Genomic DNA, 24,829 nt, shown 5'->3' with positions numbered 1-24,829 from the left:
TGAGGTGGAAGTAGACCTTGGTACTTGACCTGACTACTCACTTCGCTCATCTGTGCACATGTCTAATTTCCTTTGTGTTTTTTTTTTCAGTCAATGGAGAATCTCTGTGGTGGAATTGCTGTACAGGGCGATATGGTACAAGCTAAGGATGAGTTCAGTGATTCAGGTAATTCATACTCTTTGGCTTTTAACCAGCGTGGACTAAACACAGAGCCGTTTTTCTGAAAGTCACAAAGTAACGAGTGATGTATTTTTAACAGACCAACATCCATAATGAACAAAGCAGCAAAGACTTTCACAGACTTACAAGGGTCTTATTGTAACGCTGCACTGGACAAACACCAGTCTCTACCTTTCCCTCCCTGATCCTTTCCCTGTCCAGAAGCCAAAAGTCTGCTGTTTGTTTTAAAAAACACAGCTTTTCAAAACAAAATTAATATACCATATTAACTAAATACTCTGCTGGGGCTATCCCAGTACCCCTCCACAACATCATCCTGACAACAAACATATCAAACTTCTACATGTACACTGAGCTCCACACACTGCTAGCCCTCTTCACCTCTGTCTGGTGTCAGGATGCTTGTCTAACAGGGATGAGCTGAAATCTGCAATTGAACATTGTGATGACTGTGCCCCATTACAATGTCATTTCCTTTTCACACCAATTGCATCACTGGTCACTGGTTCAGGCAGCATTCACTTTCTCCAACCCTCAGTGTCCCTATGGATCTCAATCTCTGTGTACCAATAATACAATCTTTTGCCATTTTGCCTGTCTTCACCTAGAAATGAGTCTATCTGTTCTTGAAATCCTCATTGCTATTTTTATTAACTTCTAACTTGACTGTTCCAATGCCCCCTTTGCTGATCTTCCACTTTTCTAACTCGAAGCACTAGAAGCTCAAAGAGATTTTAGGGTCCACGAACACAATCACTAAAATATAGTTATTAAGTGGAAACAAAAATCAAGCATGCTGATTGGATGTTTGTCGTTATAACAGGAGGCTAAGTTAGAAAGGAGAAAACGTTGTGCTTTAACCACGCAAAGCCCTATTTAGACCCCTATTTAGTACTTATTCCGAGTAATGCAACTTTAAAAATGAGATATTGACTGGACAAGGATACAATGGAGATTCATTAAAATATTACCAGTATTTCGAGGCTTCAATATTAAAATTTCTATCGTGGTGTTATATTCCTCTCCTATTGCTCTAATCTTAATGCTAGAATGCCCTCTGGCTTTCTAATCTGCAAAGAATTCTGTGTTCTACTGTGTTATTAGTGATAGGCGGCATGGTTTTGAGAAGGGAAGTTCATGTCTTACCAACTTGATAGAATTCATTGAGGAATTGACAAAGTTGTTAGATGAGGGAAGGGCTGTAGCTGTCCTATATGTGGACTTCAGTAAGGCATTTGATAAGGTTCCCCATGGTAGGCTGATGGAGAAAGTGAGTGGGGTCCAGGGTGTACTAGCTAGATGGTTAGAGAACTGGCTGGGCAACAGGGGACAGAGAGTTGTTGTGGAAGGGAGTTTCTCAAAATGGAGAACTGTGACCAATGGTGTTCCACAGGAATCCGTGTTGGGACCACCGTTATTTGTGTATATATAAATGATCTGGAGGAAGGTATAGATTGTCTGATTAGCAAGTTTGCAGATGACACTAAGATTGGTGGAGTAGCAGATAGTGAAGGGGACTGTCAGAGAATGCAGCAGAATATAGATAGATTGGAGAGTTGGGCAGATAAATGGCAGATGAAGTTCAATCCAGGCAAATGCAAGGTGATGCATTTTGGAAGATCAAATTCAAGAGCGAACTATACAGTAAATGGAAATGCTCTGGTAATAATTGATGCACAAAGAGATTTGGGTGTTCAGGTCCATTGTTCCCTGAAGGTGGCAGCACAGGTCGATAGAGTGGTCAAGAAGGCATACAGCATGCTTTCATTCATCGGACGGGGTATTGAGTACAAGAGTTGGCAAGTCATGTTGCAGTTGTATAGGACTTTGGTTCAACCACATTTGGAGTACTGCCTACAGTTCTGGTCGCCACATTATCAAAAGTATGTGGATGCTTTGGAGAGAGTGCAGAGGAGGTTCACCAGGATCTTGCCTGGTATGGAGGGTGCTAGCTATGAAGACAGGTTGAGTAGATTAGGATTATTTGCATTAGAAAGACAGAGGTTGAAGGAGGACCTGATTGAGGTCTACAAAATCATGAGAGGTATGGACAGGGTGGATAGCAAGAAGCTTTTTCCCAGAGTGAGGGACTGAATTACAAGGGATCACAATTTCAAGGTGAGGGGAAATGTTTAAGGGAGCTATGCGTGGGAAGTTCTTTACACAGAGGGTGGTGGGTGCTTGGAACGCGTTGCCAGCAGAGGTGGTAGAGGCGGGCACAATGATGTCATTAAGATGTATCTAGACAGATACATGAATGGGCAGGGAGCAGAGGCATACAGATCCTTGGAAAATAGGTGACAGGCTTAGATAGAGGATCTGGATCGGAACAGGCTTGGAGGGCCCAAAAGGCCTGTCCCTGTGTTGTAATTTTCTTTGTTCTTTGTTCATTCCAATCTGATTTCTTGACCATTTCCTCCTCTCCTCCAATGCCTAAACAATTCACTTCCCCAGCTCTTTAATTCCCTCCTGAAATCCCTATGATTCTTCTTCTCTCTTTTTTCCTTTTAAGATGCTTCTCTAAAACCTTCCTGTTCAAAAAGAGCCTTTGGTCACATGTTCAAGATAACAAAGTGTGTAGCTGGATGAACACAGCAGCATCTCAGGAGCACAAAAGTTGACGTTCCGGGCCTAGACCCTTCATCAGGGCCTGATGAAGGGTCTAGGCCCGAAACGTTAGCTTTTGTGCTCCTGAGATGCTGCTTGGCCTGCTGTGTTCATCCAGCCACAAACTTTGTTATCTTGGATTCTCCAGCATCTGCAGTTCTCATTATCTTTGGTCACATGTTCTACTGTTCCTTTCTGCCTTGGGATGTTATTCCACATCCAAGGTGTTACATCAGTGCATAATGTAGTTGAAATACAGTGGTTAAACATTTGTAATTACTGGGCAGGGTGTAGTGAAGCCAACAGAAAGCAACAGTTTATAAAGTGTATACTGATGTTGAAGCCAACTGTTTAGAAAATGGATTTCCATCCTCTCAATGGATTCTTATGAAACAAAACTGTTGCGAGAAATCAGAACTAGGAACTTGCATGAGGCAGCTCTGTGATGGACATTTGGAAATAATTAAGAGGTTTAGTTTTCTACTCATCTTATTTGTCACCTTACTGGTTGCTGCTGGACATCTAAAGCTACAACTAAGTCTCTCTCAGGCCCTGGTCACACTTAGCTCTTGTTTGACATTTACACTGGGATCTCAAGGCTGTGTTAGGAATGTAAGTGTTGCACTCTGAGCTGCACATTTGCCCACTGGTTTTGGGTCTTTCTGGTGAGCAGTAGGGTTAGGGTTAGGGTTAGGGAAATGAGGCCAGAGCATCAGAGAATCTGTTGTAGGAACATTGCACCAATGCATCATATAGTGATAGAGAGAACCCACTGAGGGATTTAAATGCAGAGTGGAGAATGTAATATTTTAGCCAATGTCACAAGAACTGATTTTTGAGTAGATTATGGGAAGCAAATTGTTTCTTGAGCTGATTGTTTACAGAGGCTGGAAGAATGGAGTGGGAGTAAGCAGAACATTGGACTAGATTGACATGGCAAAGCCATTGACATGGATGAGTGTTTCAGTAGTAGATGGACTGAAGTAGAAACCGTATATGTAGGCAGGAAACCATGAAGATCTCTGATGCCTAGTTAAATTTACTACACACTAACCGTTCCTGCAAAATCTATAGCTCCCAGTTCAGCAGCAGAGCGTGCCTCCTTCAGGTCTTCACTTTGTCCGATCTGACACACAGCAAACTGAGGCAGGCCATCAGGAATTCTTCGTCCCAGCTCAGCCTTTCTGAATTTTAATATGAGAGTTGACCACTTCAGCGTCCTACATGGGCCAAGCCTTGTCCATCAAAATTCTGGGAGAGAATATTCGGAGGAGAGACCTGCTACATAAATCCATTCCTTGTTCTCTCCACTTCATGTAGGAACTGAGCATTCCCTGAGCATTAACCATTGCGAAAGCGGGTCTAGTCTTTTAAGAAAGTGAAGAGTCCATGCAATCCACATGAAACCCATTAGAAAATGAATCCTTTTATCTGGAGCACCATAAGTCAAAAGTGTTTTATTCCTCAATCTTTCTTTCTGTTTATTTCTGATTCTAGGCAGTCTATCTGCAGAAGAAGTGGACATAATACTTCAAAGGTCTGAGGGTGGTGTTGAAGCTGCTTTGCAATATGCCAAAACCGTTTCGAAGTACATGAAAGATTTGATCACCTACCTGGAGAAAAGAACAGCTTTGGGTGAGGGAATGTTGGGCCTGTCATTGTTACACTCTGTCTAAGAGACATAGAACAATGCGGACACCTCAAACTGTGGGTAGTGCTTTCTGTTTTGGAAAGTTCAGATTCCAAGATCTTTTTGGTCACTCTTATCAAAATAGTTACCAGTCACTTGCAATCTTGGTCAATATCTACGGGCGACCTAACAATTGGATTTAGCAGTGAACGGGGATCAAAAGCAAGTTATGTATTAGAGCAACCAATATTCTGGATTGTACAGAAGTTCTCGCTGTAGAGAGAGATTATAATTCCTTCTAATTCTGTCATTTCTATAGCACCTTAAAGGTAGAAACTTTTGTCACCAAGTAAAGCCAGAGGAAAAGATACTAGGATTGAATGTAACCTAAAACATAGTCAATTGAGTTGGAATTTAAATGTATTACAGGTGGAATGTATATGTATTAATAGGCATTGAAGAGAGGCTTCCGATATCTTTTGGCCCAGTTCACTTCGCTGCTAATGGCAGGGAGAAATGAGGCCAGAGCATCAGAGAATTTGTTGTAGAAACATTGCACCAATGCATCATATAGTGATAGAGAGAAGCCACTGAGGGATTTAAACGCAGAGTGGAGAATGTAATATTTTAGCCAATGTGATATGCTGACAAGAACTGATTTTTGAGTAGATTATGGGAAGCACATTGTTTCTTGAGCTGATTGTTTACAGAGGCTGGAAGAAGGGAGTGGGAGTAAGCAGAATGTTGGCCTAGATTGACATGGAGATGCCATTGACATGGATGAGTGTTTCAGTAGTAGATGGACTGAAGTAGAAACCATAGAGGGATTATGCTATTTGGTCTAGTCAACTGAAGGAGATCAAACCAACCCTCAGTGGATGCCTGATTATTCTCTTCTCTTTCCCCACTGCCTCATTGTGTCCTCCAGGTACTTGTGTGGATAGTATTTAGGAGTGAATGAATTCAATAAGAAACATCATCAATATAAAGTGAAAGAATATATGTAAAACACTGTGTGATTGCACACTTCCTTGTTTATGACAGAAGTACTTTATGATTTTTCTGCAGAAATGGATTTTGCCAAGGGGTTGACAAAACTGATCCACACGTGTAAAAACACTATTACCCAAGAGGTAAGGAAATGGACAGGAATGAATAGAGCAGGATTGGAAGTAGGGCAGTGCTTACTGTTAAATTTTGAAGTGCACTAAAGAAGCAGATCAAAATGCAATTTACTTCTGGATTTGTACCCCTACAGCAGCCATCTGTGATAATGTGTAGGTAGTGTACAGGTCTCATTATGTTGTATCCCTACGTACGTCCACTTCATACCGCAGCCCTGCTGCGCTGCGGCTTTCTTGCTGCAACTTGTACCATCTACAAGATGCATCATGCCAACTTGTTGAGATATCTTCAGTGAGACCTTTCAAACCTATGTCCTTTACCACTTTAAATTCCAAGGACAGCAGACATATGGGAAAAAACTGGCTGCAAGATTCCCTCAAAATTGTGCCTCACCATGTCTTGGAAGTGTTTGGTGATTCCTTTGTCCGTGAACTTGCTTACTCCCTACAACACACAGACTATAGGAATTTAAGAGAATTGGCTGAACTAATCTGATGAGTGTCTCACCGCTGTACTAAAAGTAGCAAAGCTAAAGAAAGCATGAAAAGAAATAGGATTTATCGCATTGTACGTTAATTTTAAACTTCAGAGGCAATGAGTAGCGCATCAATCCGGTCAGTATTATATCTATAGCTTTCATTTATACGATGGAACATTTTATATAACATACATTATAACATGGTGCTTCACTCTATATCCTCATTGAGACTCCAATTTTAACATCAGTGCTTTGTTTGTTTAGTATCATGTGCCTTTTCTGTCAATTTACTCGCTGGCGCTGGAACAGGACCTGGATTTTGGACAAAGCATGATACAAGGAGTTAACATTCTTCAGAACCAAACCTTCCTGCAGGTAACCAGATCCACTCCAGAGCAGGAATCCATAAATTACAATGGGTTAATTGTTGCACGCATTAAATGACTTCTAAACGACTGACCCTTTAGGCCTGAAAACTGAAGAGGAATTTCTTCAGCCAGAGGGTGGTTAATCTGTGGGAACTCAATGCCACACAGGGCTGCGGAGGTCATATCTTTGAGTGCATTTTAAGACACACAGAGGGAGAGGTTCTTGATTAATAAGACAATCAAGGGTTATGGAGAGAAGGCAGGACAATGGGATTGAGAAACCTCTCAAACATGATCAAATGACAGAGCAGACCCGATGGGCAAATTGGCCCAATTCTGCTCCTGTATTTTATGTTCTAGTGGTCTAATGACTTTCAATCTGAATTTCTTTCCAAAGAGCTGTAATTGAAGGGGTATTTGACTTGACGTTAGTGGCTTTCTTAGTTCCCAGTATTTATTAGCCTGTGACAGCTTCTACCTAGTCATTAGTGTCATTTTGAAGCTTATTAAGCTTGTGCTCATGATCTCTCATAGCAGTATGAAACAAAATTCATTCACCTGTTGTATTTGAAGCCCAGCTGTGGGTGTGTTTCATCATTTCCTGTTGGAAATGAATTTCTGATTTTTGGTTCAGTCAACTCAGACCAAACCCTAAGGTCAACAAATTTCATATCAGATGAGAACAGGGCTCACACCTCAGCAGTGAGCAACATGTTCCCAGTGTTGTACCACCCACATTTTTAAGAGCGTCCTGTGTCTGGAACAGGCAGGAATCATGTTAGAATACAATCGCCTCATGGTGCCATTCAGATCCCAGTGCTATTTGTATCTCATATCTGCATTTATCACTTAGACTGGGCTTTGGCACAAACAACAGAAGTCAAGCACATGGTTGAGTAGCAGTAGACCCACAAGATGACTAAGAAGGCTAAGAAAATCCATCTTGTGAAGGAATAGGCGACCTTAACAGCCCCAGGCTTCTGTAGACTCTCCTCATCATCTTCAATCATGTTCACCCATGATCCACTTCCATGACTGGTTCCATTTCTAACCATTGACTCCTGCTTCACTGGTCCAGCTGCTGATCGCCATCCCACAGAAAATGGCAGAAGAGAAGAGCTGGACACAATCCTGGCAAGTCTGAGTCCTACCCACTGAACTTGCAGATCCTTTGGGTTCCAACTTTGAATGGAATATAGCTCAATAGCATTGTATTATATCAGCATGTGTGCAAGAGGTATTCGTGCTGAATGTGTGAAATTGTCTTTGTCTTTTTTTAACATAGCCATTAGCTGGAAGAAGGCTGGATCATGAAAAACGCAGAAAAGAAATTAAAGAACAGTGGCATCGGGCGCAGAGAAAGCTGGTACGAGAAACTATTGAATTACTTGTTCTCCAAATTTCCTTCATTTTGAGACACAGGCTGTACATTTTAATCTGTGGGATATTTTTATCTCCCTGTCACTCTAGCAATCTTATAATCTGCTGCTTTTGAGCCCATATTTCCCAGATATTACGCATTCGAGTTCAGAGTGAATCACTGAAGACTGAAAATGAAATCCCCATCCTCCATTTTTTTTTAAATTAACAGTCTCATGTACATTTTCCTGTGTTTTAAGTTTATTCTTAATGGCTCAGTCTCAAATGCATTTCATTTCAGAAAGGTTTTCTTTTAATGACTGATGTAAAGTATTTTGTTGATTTACTAGCTGTTGCATTTTCTGTTTGCGAGGGTTTGAACATCCCTCTGCTATAGAAATATTATGCAGACACAGCCTTGTAAAAATATTTTCTGCTCTACACTTTTCTACGCATCCACATTTCTGAAACTGAGTCACACCAGACTTGAAATGTTAACTTTGTTTCTGTCTCCACAAATGCTGCCAGACCTGCTGGGTTTCCCCAGCACTCACTGTTTTTATTTTTGTTTGTTTTTAGCGCTGACGTTTTTTAATTTCATGGCTGTTTCGTCTTATCAACTAGAGAGAGAGAGTAGGGCCCCTTAAAGATCAACAATGTTGTCTTTGCATTGAGCCTCAGGAGATGGGAGAGATATTAGATGAATATTTCACGTCACTTTTTACGTTGGAGAAAGAATTGGAGGTTAGAGAACTCGGGAGAAAATACATATTGATGTTTTGCAAACTGTTCACATTACAGAAGAGGAAGTGCTGGAGGTATTAGAAAATATAAAGGTTGATAAATCTCTTGGACCTGATCAAGTGTATCCCAGGAGTTTGTGAGAAGCTCGGGAGGAAATTGTGGGGCTCCTGCAGAAACATTTGTATCATCTGCAGCTAGGAGTGAGGTATTGGAGGCTAATGTGCCTTTATTTAAGAAAGGAAGTGATTCTGATAGATAGGACTTACATGCATTTGGAGAGGCATGGAATGATTAGGGATAGTCAGCATGGCTTTGTGAAAGAGAAATTGTCTCTCACAAACTTGGTTGAGTTTTTTGAGGAAGTAACCAAAAAAATTGAGGGCAGAACAGTTGTTGTTGTTTACTCGGACTTTAATAAAGCCTTTGATCAGGTTCCGCACGGTAGACTAATTAGTAAAGTTAGATCACGTGGGATTCAGGGTGAGCTTGCTAAGTGGATGCATGATTGACTTTACGGTAGGAGATGAGGGTAGTGATGGGGTCTGGTTTTTTTGACTGGAGGCCGATGACCAGCAGTGTGCCACAGAGATCGGTACCGAGCCTGTTTATGTTTGTCATTTATGTAAACAATTTGGATGAGAATAGAGGAGGCATGGTCAGTAACTTCGCAGATGACACCAGAATTGGTGGAATTGTAGACATTGAAGAAGGTTATCAAAGGTTATAAAGAGATCTTGATCACCTGGGCTAATGAGTAACTGATGGAGTTTAGTTTGGATAAATGAAAGGTATTGCATTTTAGTAATACAAACAAGGTCAGGACTTGTACAGTTAATGGTAGGTCCCTGGATAGTGTTGGAGAACAGAGAGACCTCGGGGCTTAGGTACATAATTCTTTGAAATTTGTGTCACAGGTAGACAGGATGGTTAAGAAGATGTTTAGCATACTTGCCTTCATTGCTTAGAGTACAGGAGGTAGGACGTCATATTGAGGTTGTACAGGATGCTGGTGAGGCCCCAACTAGAGTACTGTGTGCAGTTCCAGTTATCGGAAAGCTACTATTAAATTGGAGATGGCTCAGGAAAGATTTACCAGGATGTTGCTGGGAATGGAACATTCCAGTTATAAAAATAAGCTGGGACTTCACTAGAGCTGAGAAGGCTGAGGGGTGAATTTATAGCGGTTCATAAAATCATGGGGAGCCTAGATAAGCTGAGTAGCAAAGGTCTTTCATAACCAGGGGGTGTGTTTTTAAGGTGAGCGGAGAAAGATTTAAAAAGGACGTGAGGTGGAACTTTTTTACATTAGAATGGTTAGTGTGTACAATGAATTGCCAGAGGAAGTGGTAGATGCAGGTGCAATTACAATGTTTAAAAGACATTTGGATAAGTTCATGAATAGGAAAGGTTTGGGGGGATATGGACCAAATGCAGGCAAGTGGGACAAATTTATTTTGGGAACACTCTCAATATCGACTCGGACTGAAGGGTCTGCTTCCATGCTGTATGACTCTATGACTCCATCTACATTAGTGTTGTCTCTTCTCACTGGCACTTTGCCACAATAAAACCATGAGGAGTTGATTGTGCATCAGTAGCCTCTAGCAGAAGCTGTTAATCATCTTGGCCATGAACGTTTGAGCTGTGTTACTACAAGAAATCTGAAAACTCAATACACTGTCCTCACTTGAGCTTCCATTTTTGACCAGTTCTGTCGGAAGCTCTAACGGTGAGAAATGAGAAGCTTCAATATTTTTCTTCAGAATTTCAAAGGGACTGAGGTAAATTGTAGTGACCAGACTGAGTGATGAAATCATCAGGTGGCATACCTTGAACTCTCTTGGTCCGTATTCCTTAACTAATCACTGGACCAACGTGATGAGCCACAAGGGAAGCCCAGTTATTCCTAATTCTTCAAAAGAGATGTAACTTTTGAGTTTTGCAACTTCTCAGCAAGGGCTGTTGTGACTTCGGCAATTGTTTTATGAAGAAATCAAATTAGAAATTATAGCAATGGGCGTGACCCATTCAAGCTTGGAACCTCTTCTGATGTTTACTTAAATCATGTACATTGATTCCATTACTCTGATTATTCCGCGTTGCCCATAACTGACAAAAATTGACTGATCACGATCTTAAAAGTTCCAATTATTCTAAAGTCCACAGGCTGTTGATGAGTAGAATTCCAAATTTTTGTGAAAGTGCTTCTGTTTTAAAACCCTGCAACATGACCTAGCTCACAATTGAAGAGTACACCCATTTTATTTCCTCTTGTAGGAGAATTTTATTCGATTATTTATCTTTTCTCAGTCAATATTTGAATGTTTTAGGCACCTTGTTTAGATTACCCTCCACCCTCTGTATTTAAGGAAATGTGATGCAAACTTATTGTCATAATTTGACCTGCTAGTCATGTTATAATAAATGGGGAGGAGGTTCGTTAGATCACTTGACTTGATAGCTAGTTTGCGACGTGGAGAAATGCCAGCCATGAGTTTAAATTTGTGTCGCAGCTGAGGTCATTATGAAAGACCTGCTTTTCGCCCTCACCCCTCAGCCAAGGTTAAACTCCCCATCATTCGTCCGCCTCTCTCTGATCTTCTGAGTTAATGATGACTTCCGCTTTGAATAAGTGGGTGTACATCTGCATTGTCCCAGCAACGAGATCTCTGCCACTGGAGGAAAAGACCCGAGTCCCCTTCACTTTAACCGCCCTCCCATTCCACCGTCCCCTGTGGCTCGATCTATTTTTACTAGTTACAGCATCCATTATTTTCAAACATCATGACCGATTGAGGAATGGTTTTCTCATTTAAAAGGTCGACAAAAGAAAATATGTTTTGCGCACTTGCATTTCAGTGCAGCTGTTGGAAAAAGAAACAGAAAGGTGACATGAAGTGAAGCTTTCATTGTTTAAAATTAACCTAGAGCAACCACAGAGGGAACAGTGAAGCGTTTTGATGCTGCCATTTTCTTCTGCAGATCTGCTGCCCTTAACAGTAGGTATCAGATAAAACAACTGTAGGAAATGGGTTCCTCATGAAAATGTGCAACAGACAGAGGAAGTGCACAGGAAATAATTAGACTGCTAACAGATGAGCTTGCACTTGGTTTGACCCAAGCTGCAAGTATTCTTTCTTCACAAAGAGAGCCACCATTTTACAGAGAGGAACTTTACAAACTCAAACGCCACACTCCCTTCTGAAATTTGTAAAAATGGTGCCAGGTTTGGAGATTGGAAGTGGTGTGCAAAGTGGACTGGAAAAGTCACCAAACCTCTTCTCCTTTTGCAGTAATGCTGTCGTTGTTAATTCTGTTCCCCCAACTGAAGACTTTCCTGCTGCCTCTCTTGCTTAACCAGCACCTATTGCCTTCTCTTAGCTGATGTGTGTGATCACTCCAATCTGCAAGTTGATGAGAAATGCCCACAGGCCATTTGATTGCTGGGTGCAACTTGGCCGAGCCTATTGTGGACTTGTCGACAGAGATAGCATTGGACAGTGTCCAGGCATGGAAAACCTAAATGGTTTTTCCTTTTTGACTCCTGGACTGTGAGACCGTTGGCACTGTCCCAGCTAAGATCAGCAAAAAGCCAGAATTTATCTTGGGGAGAGGGGGTTTGGTATTCCTGGATTGCTTGAGTCAAAAATTTTGAACTACCTACCAGATAAATGCTGGAAGGCCTAAAGGGGAGAATGATTTGAATTACATTATTAATTATCAGCATAACAAGCAGAAGCTGCAGTTAGCATTGGGATTGGTGGTGGGGTATGATATTTCACTAAAAAGTGTATTAAGACTTTAAAAATAATTTGGAGTGAATTTGAGACATAACAGTTTGGTTGTTGTGTCCCATGAGTTGAAAATAAATGAGAATTAATGAGCAAAACCTAAGTTACAGTTTCTGGTGTTCGTTTCTGATTGCTGCTGACATCAAAGAATTTGCAAGAAATTTCCACCAAATCAAATGAAGGTGCAGAGTAACTTCCAGAGTTAAACCTTGACTTTAATCCTTTTGTTAGGATTTATTTTGATTGGCTTCACCTTATTTTTACTTACTGTATTACTGTTGGTGTAAAGATCAAACTTCTTTGAAAGAAATGTGAGCTGTCATTAAAATGACTCACATAATGAGAAAACTTTGATGAAAACAGCTGTTGGAAAGATTAGAAACAAGTTCATGCCTTAATGATCCCCAGTATCAGTCTGCCCAAAAGAGTTTGTTAAATTAAAGTACTTGGCTTCAGGCAGTGTTATCTCTGGTTAAATATGATGCTAATTTATGAGTGAGACTCCAAACAGAGTATGGTGAAGAGGGATCTGGGTGTTGTTCTGTATGAAAAGTGCAGGTGCAGCAGCTCATTAAAGTAACAAATGGAATTTAGGACTTTATAGAGTGAGAGAGTCTTGGGCTGTGCAGCATCGAAACCGGCTGTTTGGCCCAACTCGTCCATGCTGACCAGATATCCTAATTTAATCTAGTCCCATTTTCCAGCATTAGGCCCATATTCCTCTAATCCCTTCCTATTCAAATACCCACCCAGATATCTTTTAAATATTTTAATTGTACCAGACTCCACCACTTCCTCAGGCAGCTCATTTCATTCATGCACCACCCTCTCTGTGAAAACACTGTCCCTTTTTAAATCCTTCCCCTCTTGTCTTAAACCTATTGTCGTCTAGTTTTGGAATCCTCTACCTGTGAAAAATACCTTGACTATTCACCGTATCTTTGCCCCTCGTGAATTCATAAACCTCTATAAGGTCTCCCCTTAGCTTCTGATGCTGCAGGGAAAATAGCCCCGGCCTATTCAGCCTCTCCCTATAGCTCAAACCCTCCAACCTTAGCAACATTCTTGTAAATCTTTTTTGAACCCTTTTGAGTTCCATAACATCCTTCCAAAACAGGGACACTAGAACTGAATGCAGTATACCAAAAGTGGCCTAACCTGTACAGCCTCAACATGACCTCCCCACTCCTATACTCAATGCATTGACCCATAAAGGCAATCATACGAAAAACCACCTTCATTATCCTGTCTGCCTGCAACTACTTTCAAGGAACAATGAACCAGCACTTCAAGGTCTCTTTGTTCAGCAGCCCTCCCTAGGACCTTACCTTGAAGTGTATAAGTCCTGCCCTGATTTGCGAATCCAAAATGCATGACCTCACATTTCTCTAAATTAAACTCCAACTGTCATTCCTCGGCCACAGGCCCATTTGGTCAAGATCTTGTTGTACTCTGAGGTAGCCTCCTTCGCTGTCCACTACATCAACAATTTAAAATGAAACTTAAAGTGAATAAAAAAGGAAAAGTTTGAAAAAGGTCTAATGATTGAGTAAGCCATCGATAACTAAACCTTACCTGGGCCAGAATGGCATCTACACATACTTATCGCAGATCTGATTCTTCACTTTTTTTATATATTGATAGGAGTTTGGAGTTTGCAAATATGGAAATCTTGTAACAGCTATACAGGGTGTTGGTGAGGATGCACCTGGAGTACAGTTTTAGTTCCTGTATTTATGACTGGGCGTTGGAGGCTGTTCAAAAGCGATTCACTCAGCTGATTCGTGGAATGAAGGGGTTAACTAAAGATTGGCTAAACAGGTTAGGCTTTCATTCCTTGGAGTTTAGAAGAATAAGGGACAATCTTGTGAAACACAACATTCTTAGGGGCTTTGACAAAGTAGTTGTTGACAAGATGCTCTAATGTGGGAATCTTGAACGAGGGGATATAATTACAAAATAGACTCTTATAAAACTGAAATGCAAAGGAATTTCTTCTCTTAGAGGTTAGTGAATGTTTGGAATTCTGTACCCCAGACAGTTGTGGAGGCTAAATCATTGAAAGCATTTGAAGAGGTTGATTTGAAGAGGAACAAAACAGCAGTTGAAGCATGGGGCAGAACAGCCATGATCTCAGTGAGTGGTGATTCTGAATGGCCCATACCTGCTCTAATTATGTTCTTTCTCTGCTCACTTAGTTTAATCCAATCTGCAAATGTAAATCTAACTGTGAGCCCACTTCTGAATGCATTTGAATTGACATCCTACTGCTTTGTAATAATAACAAATGCCTCAGCACTTTCTTTTGCCAACCAGCAAGAGTTCCAGCTGACCTGGACGGACATTATCTGGCCTCTCTTCAGTAAACAGACTAACTTTCTGTTATCACCTCACAGCAAGAAGCTGAGGCAAACCTTAAAAAGGCAAAGCAGGCGTACATGCAACGTTCCGAGGAACATGAGAAGGCCATGTACCTGACGGTAAAAGCAGAAGAGGACCAGCAGAGTGCAAGCAGCAGCAACGCTAGCAAGACTCTAGACAAGAAGCGGAGGACAGAGGAGGACGCACGCAACAAGGTGAGGTGTGAAGGGCGAATATACAGGCTCATTGTGAGATAGCAAGAACTACATACAGATGCTGCAGTCAGAGATAACACCATGTGGAGCTGGAGGAACACAGCAGACCCTTCATCCCGACACAGGAACACAGCGGGCCAGGCTGTGTCAGAGGAGCAGGGTAGTTGATGTTTCAGGTCGGGTAAAAGGGTCTGCTGTGTTCCTCCTGGGTTATCGCTGGCTTATTGTGAGTATGTTTTCAAACATTTTATAATATTTTAACAGTGGACCTCTGTGTTAGTCTAATTTTTTCGTTTGAAAATGTGGCCTCTGCACCTTTTTTATGCATTCCATCACATCTCCCTACTAGTCATTTCACCCCTTTGTGCCATCAAATAGTAGAAAATAGGAGCAGGAATGGGCCATTTGCCCATGGAACCTGCTGCACCGTTCAGTATTGTCTTGGCTCGATTCCATCCTCAGGTGCTTGTGTGGAGTTTGCACATTCTGCCTGTGTCTGCATGGGTTTTTGTGATATTTTCTTTTTAGGAAAAAGTAGCTGTAGACAGTATTGCAGAGCACAAGAAAATACACTGCCCCAATCATTTAATTTGTTAAAAAGATTTTAATTTGTCAATTTACAGAATAATCTTAGAGAGGCCAGAACCTGATAGACGCTGGGAGCATTTGAACCAAATAGATAAATAGCCTAAGATAATTCAGACCATGAACAAGATTAAAACCCTTATCTCATTAAGCAGAAAGCAGACAGCTAACGACCAGTCAGCTCGATATACACCATGCATACACTTGTCTTGAAGTCAGATGATCTGGTGCTAGTAGAAACTCATTACATATTCCAGCAGTCGGATGACAATGCAGACATTGTGTGGAATATTACACTTCAATATAAAGAATAAGTAATTTTGCAAGTTCTAGTGAGATATTAATATTGTAGAACAGCTTCAGTTTGAAATGCAAATGATGAAGAAACATTTGCTCTTATGATATCCAAAAGCCATATCATAATCCTTTGTTCTTTAATTTATCAGTGATTTTAGTCGATTTCAAACAAACTTTGCATTCTTTGGAAAACTGAAGGGAAAAGATGATGTGAACATGTAAAGCATACTTCTGTAGTCACCAGTGATACTTTGTATAGTTTATAATATAGACATGATGTTTCTGTGTGGACCTGGTGAGTTCGGAGGTTGGATACATAATTGGCTTGGTCATAGAAGACAGAGTAGTTGTGGAGAGGTGTTTTTCTGATGTGAGGCCTATGAGGTGTTCTGCAAAGATCAGTTATATTTATATGCGTATATTTGTAGTATGTATGTAAGTAATATATGTAATTTGCATGAAAATCAATGATTAATTAGTAAATTGGCAGACGGCACAAAAATTGGTAAAGTTATGGGTATTGTGGAAGGTTGTCAAAGGTTACAGCAGGATATAGATCAGTCAGAATGTGAGATGGAGAAATTGCAGAGTTTATTCCAAACAAATATGAGGTGATGCATTTTGGGAGGTCAGATGCCAGAGGAAGATATACAGTAAATGGCAGGACCCTTGGGAGCATTGATATACAGGGAGATCTTGAGATGTAAGTCCATAGCTCTGTGAATATGGCAACACAAGTGGGTAAGTTGGTTGTAAGCATGATTGTCTTGGTTGGTTAGTGAATTGAGTATAAATGATGGCAAATCATGTTGCAGCTGTATGAACCTTCAATTAAGCCACATTTGGAGTATTGTGCACAGTTCTGATCACCGCACTGTGCTTTGACGACCGCGCATAAGAAGTTTACCAGGATGTTGCTCGGATTGGGATGTTTTAGCTATTAAGAAAGATCGGACAAACTTGGATTGTTTTCACTCAAGCTTTGAAGGCTGAGAGGCAACCTGATAGAAGTCTGCCAAGTCGTGAGAGGCAGGGATTGGGTGGATGGTCAGAGTCTTTTTCACGGGATGGATACATAAAATACTAGGGGGTATAGGTTGAAAGGGGGAAAGTTTAAAAGAAATGTGCAAGGGAAGGTTTTTGTTAACACAGAGGGCGGTCGGTGCCTGAAGTGTACTGCCAGCAGAGGTGGTGGAAACAGATACAACAGCAAAGTTTAGAGGCACTTCGACAGACATATGAGCAGGTGGGGAATAGAGGGATACAGACCACATGCAGGCAGCTGAGACTAGTTTAGAATGACACCATGGTCGGCACAGCCATGTTTGGCCGAAGGGCCTATTCCTGTTCCACGCTCCATGTTCTACGTAGCAGCTGCCCCAACACAGCTATCAAAATTTGTGTCCCATTAAGGAATACTTAGTTTTGACATTTGAAAGCAATGTCGGGTTCCCTTTTGACCAATAATCTGAATACCTTTCTGGAAGGTTAGAGCATTTTGTAACTTGATAACAATGAATTGAATGTCAGTTTACTTGGTTTGCTATAATCTGAAACTCTTGCATTAGTAACCGTCTGCATTGTGGCTTATATTGAAACTACATACCTAATAAATACTTCCATGGGATTGTATGAAGTCTTTTCAAATACTGCTTTTCGTGTGAAGCTACCAGTCTTTAACTGGCATCTGGAGTTGCCTGGCTAAGTTGCCTTTCCCTGATAATTTGCACTGATCTCTAGCTGGAATTACAGTGGGGGAATGACTAAAACTCTAAAGTGAGCCATTGCCATGTAACTTTGCAGCCATTTCCAACAATGTAGTACAATTCTGTACCACTTGTTGACAACTTTCACATTTGTCTTGGCTTTCTCCAGCTGTTAGGGTGTGGTTTATATTTTTTTCAGTTTGTCTTCAATACTTAGCTGTCACTGCAGCTTTAATTCATGGTCCCCGTAATTCATGATCCTTCTAACATTCTAGCTTTTCTAACATTATGGGTAGTTTCATAACTACTTCAGGGAACTAGGAAGAATTCTGGAGGAAGTGTAGAGTTCGGTTACAAGCATTGGGCTAGTGAGCACATTGGAATTTCCCTGAAGTTAACACTACACTCATGGGGAAATGCAATGCACAGCCAAAATTTCCCAAACACACAAAGCTACATTTTCAGAATTTCTTCAAAAACAACAAGTATTTCACATCCGCTTTTACTGTGGAGAAGGATATGGAAGGTAGAGTACTTGGAGAAAAAAATAATGATATCTTGAAGACTGTCCATATTACAGAGGAGGAAGTGCTGGATGTCTTAAAACACATAAAGGTGGATAAATCTCCAGGACCTGACCAGATGTATCCCAGAACTTTGTGGGAAGTGAGGGAAGTAATTGCTTCGCTCTGTGCTGAGATACTTGTATCATCAAAAATCATGGGTGAGGTGCAGGAAGATTGGTTGAATAATGTGGTGCCATTACCTAAGAAAGGTGGTAAGGAAAAGCCAGGGAACTGCAGACCGGTGAGCCTGACGTTGGTAGTGAGTAAGTTGTTGGAGGGGATTCTGAGGCACAGAATTTACATGTATTTGGAAAGGCCAGGACTGCTTACCATTAGTCAGCATGGCTTTGTGCATTGGAAATAGTGTCTCACTAACTTGATTAAGTTTTTTTGAGGAAGTGACAAAGAAGACTGATGTAATCAGAGTGCTGAATGTTGTCTGTATGGACTTTCGCAATGCGTTCAACAAGGTTCTTGCGTGGTAGACTGTTAGTAAGGTTAGATCATGTAGAATCCAGGAAGAGCTAGCCCTTTGGATAGAAATTTGGCTTGACGATAGGACACAGAGGCTGGTGGTGGAGGGTTGTTCTCCAGACTGGGGGCCTATGACCGACGGTGTGCCACAAGGATAAGTGCTGGATCCACTGCTTTTTGTCATTTTTAGAAATGATTTTGATATGAACAAAGAAGGTATGGTTAGTAAGTTTTCAAATGACACTAAAATTGAAGGTGTCGTGGACGGTAAAGAAGATTACCTTAAAGTACAATGGGATCTTGATCAGATGGGCCAATGGGCCGAGGAGTGGCAGGTAGAGTTTAATTTAGATAAATGTGAGGGGCTGCATTTTGGAAAGACAAATTAGGATAGGACTTACACACTTAAAGGTCAAGTCCTGGGGAGAGTTGCTGAACAAAGAGACCTGCTGCAGGTTCATAATTCCTTGAAAGTGGAATCACAGGTAGACAGGCTAGTGAAGAAGGCTTTTTGTATGCTTCCCTTCCTTGATTAGTGCATTGAGTATAGGAGGTTATGTTGTGGCTGTACGGGATATTGGTTAGGCCACTGTGGGAATATTGCATGCAATTCCGGTCTCCCTGCTGTAGAAAGGATGCTGTGAAGAGGATTCAGAAATAATTTACAAAAATGTTGCTAGGGTTGGAAGGATTGACCTGTAGGGAGAGGCTGAATAGGCTGGGGCTATTTTCCCTGGAGCATCAGAGACTGAGGAGTGAGCTCATACAGGTTTATAAACTCATGAGGGGCATAGATCGGGTGAATAGCCAAAGTGTTTTTCCAATGGTAGTGGATTCCAAAACCAGGGGACGTAGGTTTAAGGTGAGAGGGGAAAGATTTAAAAGGGACCTCAGGGACAGTGTTTTCTCACCAGAGGTTCGTGCGTATATGAAACGAACCCCAAGAAGAAGTGGTGAAGTCTGGTACAATTACAACATTTAACGGACATCTGGATTGGTACATGAAATTTGGGCCAAATGCTGGTGAATGGGATGAGATTAGTTTAGGATATCTGGTCGGCATGGGCAAGTTAGATTGATGGGCCTGATTCCGTGCTATGTATTTTTATGACTCTAAATTCGATTTTTATCCTTTTTGTTTGCTTGATGGAATTGAGTAGGAGATCAATAGGTGATTATTTAGCTGAAGTGAACTGAATCACGTTTTGTTCAAGTATGGAGGAGCTGGAAAACAATCTACATTTGCTTTGAGCTACTGTCATTAAATTTGACTGTGGATTAGATCTGTGTCTCTTAACATCTTCACCTGCCAGTCTCTGTAATATAACCCAGTTGCCTATAGCCTAACCAAAATCCATGCAACTCAATTTTAAATTGATCTAATTTTAACAAACTTTTGGGGCTCAAAAATTCACAGCTTTCTGTGTGCCCTCAGACCTCTCTGGTGTTAACTTGCTTCCAATCATAGTGGAATAGATATTTTAATAGTGCTTGTATTTTGCAGGCTGATGAAGCTGAGGCAACATACAGAACATGCATTGCAGATGCCAAGACACAAAAGCAAGAGCTGGAGGATGTGAAGGTGAATGTGCTTCGGCAGATCCAGGAAATAATCAAACAGAGTGACCAGACATTGAAGTCGGTGAGTATGGCTTCATTTATTTCACTTTTTAACATTGTTGTTGCTGTTTGAGCTGAAAGAGGAAGCTAGAGAGACAGCAAGTGTTCACAGGAAGGATGAGGGCAATTCAAAATTCACCGCTGAGGTTAAAACATTCATTTTTTTTAAAGTTAGCGTGGGCAAAAGCTAAACTGGCAATAGTTGGCAAGTTGCAAATATTGTACCAGCATATCAGATTCCATCAGCTTCTAGTCATGCCTTGTCAGTTGCTTTCTCTGGACCCCACAGTTAGTGGGCCTGCTCATGGCTTGACGAAAATGAACAAAGATGCATTCAAACATTACTTTTGCCAGGGAAAGTGTTTGACTATCAAGAGTAGATTCACATTTTCACAAATTTCTTTGGGAAATGAAGGGTACCAGCACAGCGGAATGTTCTTGGGAGATTGGGTGAAGCATATAAACGTACTTTGGAGAGCATGGAGTGAGGAAGCATTTGTTATGTTTGTAATTTAAATATTGGAATCTATTGTTGTGCCACAGAGTTGCTCAGATCCCCGACCCCGAACCAGAAACTGTGTTCTAGTCGAATATGACAGCATGGTGGCCCCCTCACAGTGCCAGGAACCTGGGTTTGATTCCACCCTCCAGTGACTATGTGGATTTTGTGCCTTCCCCCCATGTCTGCATGGGTTTCCTGTGGGTACTCCAGTCTTCTCCCACAGAGCGAAGGTGTGCAGGTTAGGTGGATTGACCATGCCAAATTGCCATGTAATGTCCAGGGATGCAACATTGCACGTGAAAGTGCATATTGTCACAGCAACTTGGACTTTGGGTAATCTGTAACACATGATCACCAGATTGATTATTGTGCAAGGAGAAATATATAGGGACTAACTGTACAGATTACTTAATGTAGATTGATCAAGTACATTTACAACAACAATTTATATTCAAATAGAACCTCTTTAAAGTAATAAGCCATCTCAAAGAGTTTCATGGGAGTGAAATTCAGGAAAAAGAGAATGAAGACCCATTGTGCTAGATCTTGGTCAGTCCTGTTGCTACAGGTTTTCTGGGTAGAACCAATGTATCAAAGATGAAGAAGTCGCAAGGTTTTATAACAGGTTTCTTGCTCCTTTGTAACCAGTTATGTTGATGTGGCAGGTGGGTGGGGCAGGTGCCTTATGAAACTGACATCTGACTTGTTTTGGGAGCTCCCAGACTGAAGGCTTTCTTCTGAAATAGCCACAGACTCTGAAGGCTGGAACCCAGGGGTGTGGCTGCAGGTGTCCAGCACTGTCACAAGTTAGAATAATTGGAAAACCCTGTCAGGTCACATGTCTCCATTGTTGGGGCTTGGAGCTGTGCTCTTGCTCCCTGCCCTTATTTCTGCTGATGAGACAGACAAAGGGTGATTTATACAAAGTTGTCAATGCTGGCCCAGTGAAATGAATGCACAATTGTTGCTGGACGAAGGGGGGGTCCAAGAAAACCGGCTCATTTTTCTTTACATTCTTTTTAATTTAAAGTATAATGTCCTACCCCAAGAGAAAGAAAGAGGGCAACAAATTTTATGGTTATATACTGATATGAGGGTGGGACGGTGGCTCAGTGGTGAGCACTGCTGCCTCACAGTGCCAGGAACTTGGGTTCAATTCCAGCCTCGGGCAACTGACTGTTTGTTTGCACATTTTCCCTGTGTCTGCGTGGGTTTCCTCCGGGTGCTTCTGTTTCCTCCCACAGTCCAAAGATGTGTCGGTTAGGTAGATTGGCCATGCTAAATTGCCCGCGGTGTTCAGGGATGTGTAGATTAGGTGGGTTAGACATAGGAAATGTAGGGGACTGGGTCTGGGTGGGATGTTCTTCAGAGGGACAGTGTGAGCTTGTTGGGCTGAATGGCCTGTTTCCGCACCGTAGGGATTCTATGACCTAAACTTATTTCCAGACAATTGCTTTGGTTTGCGTTTTTTTTTCATTTAATCTTTGCAGGTTAGGTTTAGCTTAATTTGAAACCTATTTATAAGAAGCATACATTTTGATTGTCAGTGACCCGGTAAGACCCTATTCAGTATTCACTGAAAGCAAAATTCTCAGAGACTAGGTCACACCCCCCCTATATCCAATTCCAAACACTGAGGTCAATTGTACCAGCTCTATGCCTATCTCAGCAGAGGCTGTGCTATCCATCAAGGTGGCTATATAAGGAATTGGGGACCCCTTGATTTGCATTCAAGAGCTTTACCACCGAGCAATACCCTCTGCTCTGGAACATTCCATGTACATATGACTCAGCCATTTATTCAGTGCTGTGGCTCAGTGATAGCTCTTTTGCCTCTGAATCACAAAATTCTTGGTCCAGGTCTCACTGTGGGGCTTGACAGCAAAAGTCAGGGCTGAATCTCTTGTGCGGTATTGAGGGAACATTGCATTGTCAGAGGTGCTGTCTTTCAGGTGAGGTGAGATGAGATTAATTCAAAGCCCCGTCTGCCTGCTGAGGTGAATGTAGAACATTCCCATAGCTGTTTGTGAGAGTTTGCTCTGCGCATCTTGGCATCTGTTTCCTCCATTGCACCACTGACTGCATTTCTGAGACTACTTAATTGGTTGTAATCCAGAGATGATGGTAGTGAAAGGCCCTTCAAAAATGCAAGGTAGTCTAACAATGATTAAGTGGTGGAAAAACTTGATTTTTAAAAGAAGTGTCAGCAATCATCTGCGAGTGAGCATTCTGGTTAATTCTTATTAATTTCCTCCACTTACTTCAGAAAAACCCTAAAGTCTGTTTACGCTATTTAAGTCTCTTTATTGGAATCTGTAGGCCACCATCTCGTACTACCAGAGAATGCACATGCAAACGGCACCGCTGCCTGTGCACTTCCAGACACTCTGTGAGAGCAGCAAATTATATGACCCAGGCCAGCAGTATGCATCTTATGTCAAAGACCTTCAGATGGAAGCCGAAACAGAAACACATTACGATTTTGAATCCTATTTGTCTCAGATAACATGGTACGTATGTCTATTATTAGCTCTCGGTTATCCAACTGAATTCTTTATATTAGCAAGAAGTACTTGTGAGAAAGTAAATCAAGTGAAATAAACACAACGGATATGATTTTCATTTATTCAGTCTCGGGGTTGGCCATCACTGGCCTGATTGAAATCTTGAGAAAGTAACGGGGACCTTCAATCTTGCAACTCCATAGCAATTTGATATCCAAGTAAACTGTGATTTTTGAGTCGTATTTTGAATTGAAACCAAGACACATGTGGGGTGCCCGTGTTCATCTGTCTCTTCTTGAAAAATGATCAAATCAGCCCTGTCTCATTCCCTGTTGGTACTTTGAGCTTTACAAGGCTGTTAGGACACTTAGTGTGATATGTTTAACAGTTACACTTGTGAGTATTGCAGATCCCCATGGTGACCAATTTCGTTTGAAAAGAAATATTAATTTCTCAGCAACCAATGAAAAGAACCATATAGAGGGATTTTACATTTTTAACACCTTTACTATAACAAACAAAAATTACCATAGACTAAACATAACTTGATACACAAATAACATTCCAAGTTACAGAAACGATATTTCTCTTGTGAACCAATTTGAGATTCCCACATTGCAGGCATATGTCCTTGGACAATTAAAATGGGGTCAACTGGAAATCTGTGCTAAATTCAAGTGGCCTTGCCAAGGAGAGTCTCCCCTCTGAGATTCACATCCCACCTTCTTTCACTTGCTGGCAAAAGTGAGAAATGTTGACATTGGGTGCAGGATCCCCCACATCTACGTGCCATTGTGAAAGGTCAGAGTGCACAGAAGGTCTGGCCCATTATCTTGCACGGAAATGGTTTGCCTTTCATAGAATTCATATAGCATGGAACCAGGCCATTCGACCCAGCTAGTCCACACTGACTCTCCAAACAGCATCCTGCCCAAACTTACCCCTCTACCCTATCCTAGTAACCCAGCATTTCCCATGGCTAATCTACCTAACCTACACACCCCTGGACACCGTAGCATTGTCAATCCACCTACCCTCACTCTTTTGGACTGTGGAAGGAAACCAGAGCACAGACAGACACGGGGAGAATGTGCAAACTCTACACAGACAGTCATTCAACCCAGGTCCCTGATGCTGTGAGGCAGTAGTGCTAACCACTGAGCCACTGTGCTGTCCCTATTGTGTTTCACAAAACATTGTTCTTTTGGGGTGTAGGTGCTTTGTAGGCAAATACTTGACAAATTTATGCCACTGTTTAGTGAAGTTTGATGCCTAGCTATCTCATCAGCATTAACGCAGCTTCCTTCTATTTCACCATGCAGCAGTATGCTTTTGAAGTCTCTGCATGACTTAAAGAAAGTCACAAAAGCTTTGTAACTGCAAAATCATTCTCATTAAACACAAGTCTAGTTATCAGTTGAATGGATCATGTGAAAAGTCATCGATCACTAGTGCTAGCAAGTCAGGGCCCACTTCTGTTTTCTGTCTATTTATTTAATGACAATCCTCTCAGCGATTAAGATAATCTGCTCTAACTACCTGTTGTAGGCTGGCACTGTTTAACAGTGTGACACTAAACAGAGAATCTGAGGTAATGTGTGCTACTGCTGGATGCGGTCCTGGAGCATTCTAAAGGCCTGGACAAAGACAAACAATTGGATTAATAATATGGGTCTTGAACCTCAGGAAATCCTTAGAGAAACACTTCTTCTATTC

At 41.5% G+C, this 24,829-nt stretch overlaps 1 protein-coding gene across 3 annotated transcripts in view; it reads left to right on the top strand.

The window, feature by feature from the left end:
* The window catches only part of LOC125466060 (rho GTPase-activating protein 45-like), a 178,509-nt gene that overhangs the window by 129,527 nt on the left and 24,153 nt on the right, over nt 1-24,829 (top strand). For all 3 annotated transcript variants that reach the window (XM_048560184.2, XM_048560183.2, XM_048560182.2), the window contains exons 6-13: nt 91-166; nt 4,286-4,423; nt 5,487-5,551; nt 6,286-6,396; nt 7,675-7,755; nt 14,680-14,859; nt 19,992-20,129; nt 22,929-23,119. In XM_048560184.2, the coding sequence (XP_048416141.1) occupies nt 91-166; nt 4,286-4,423; nt 5,487-5,551; nt 6,286-6,396; nt 7,675-7,755; nt 14,680-14,859; nt 19,992-20,129; nt 22,929-23,119 (980 nt within the window). The remainder of the gene's footprint in view (nt 1-90; nt 167-4,285; nt 4,424-5,486; nt 5,552-6,285; nt 6,397-7,674; nt 7,756-14,679; nt 14,860-19,991; nt 20,130-22,928; nt 23,120-24,829) is intronic.

Source organism: Stegostoma tigrinum, chromosome 30, assembly GCF_030684315.1.
Source record: "Stegostoma tigrinum isolate sSteTig4 chromosome 30, sSteTig4.hap1, whole genome shotgun sequence".
Lineage (NCBI taxonomy): Eukaryota > Metazoa > Chordata > Chondrichthyes > Orectolobiformes > Stegostomatidae > Stegostoma > Stegostoma tigrinum.
Note: the sequence above shows the minus strand (reverse complement) of the source record. Positions and strands in the feature narration are given on the sequence as shown.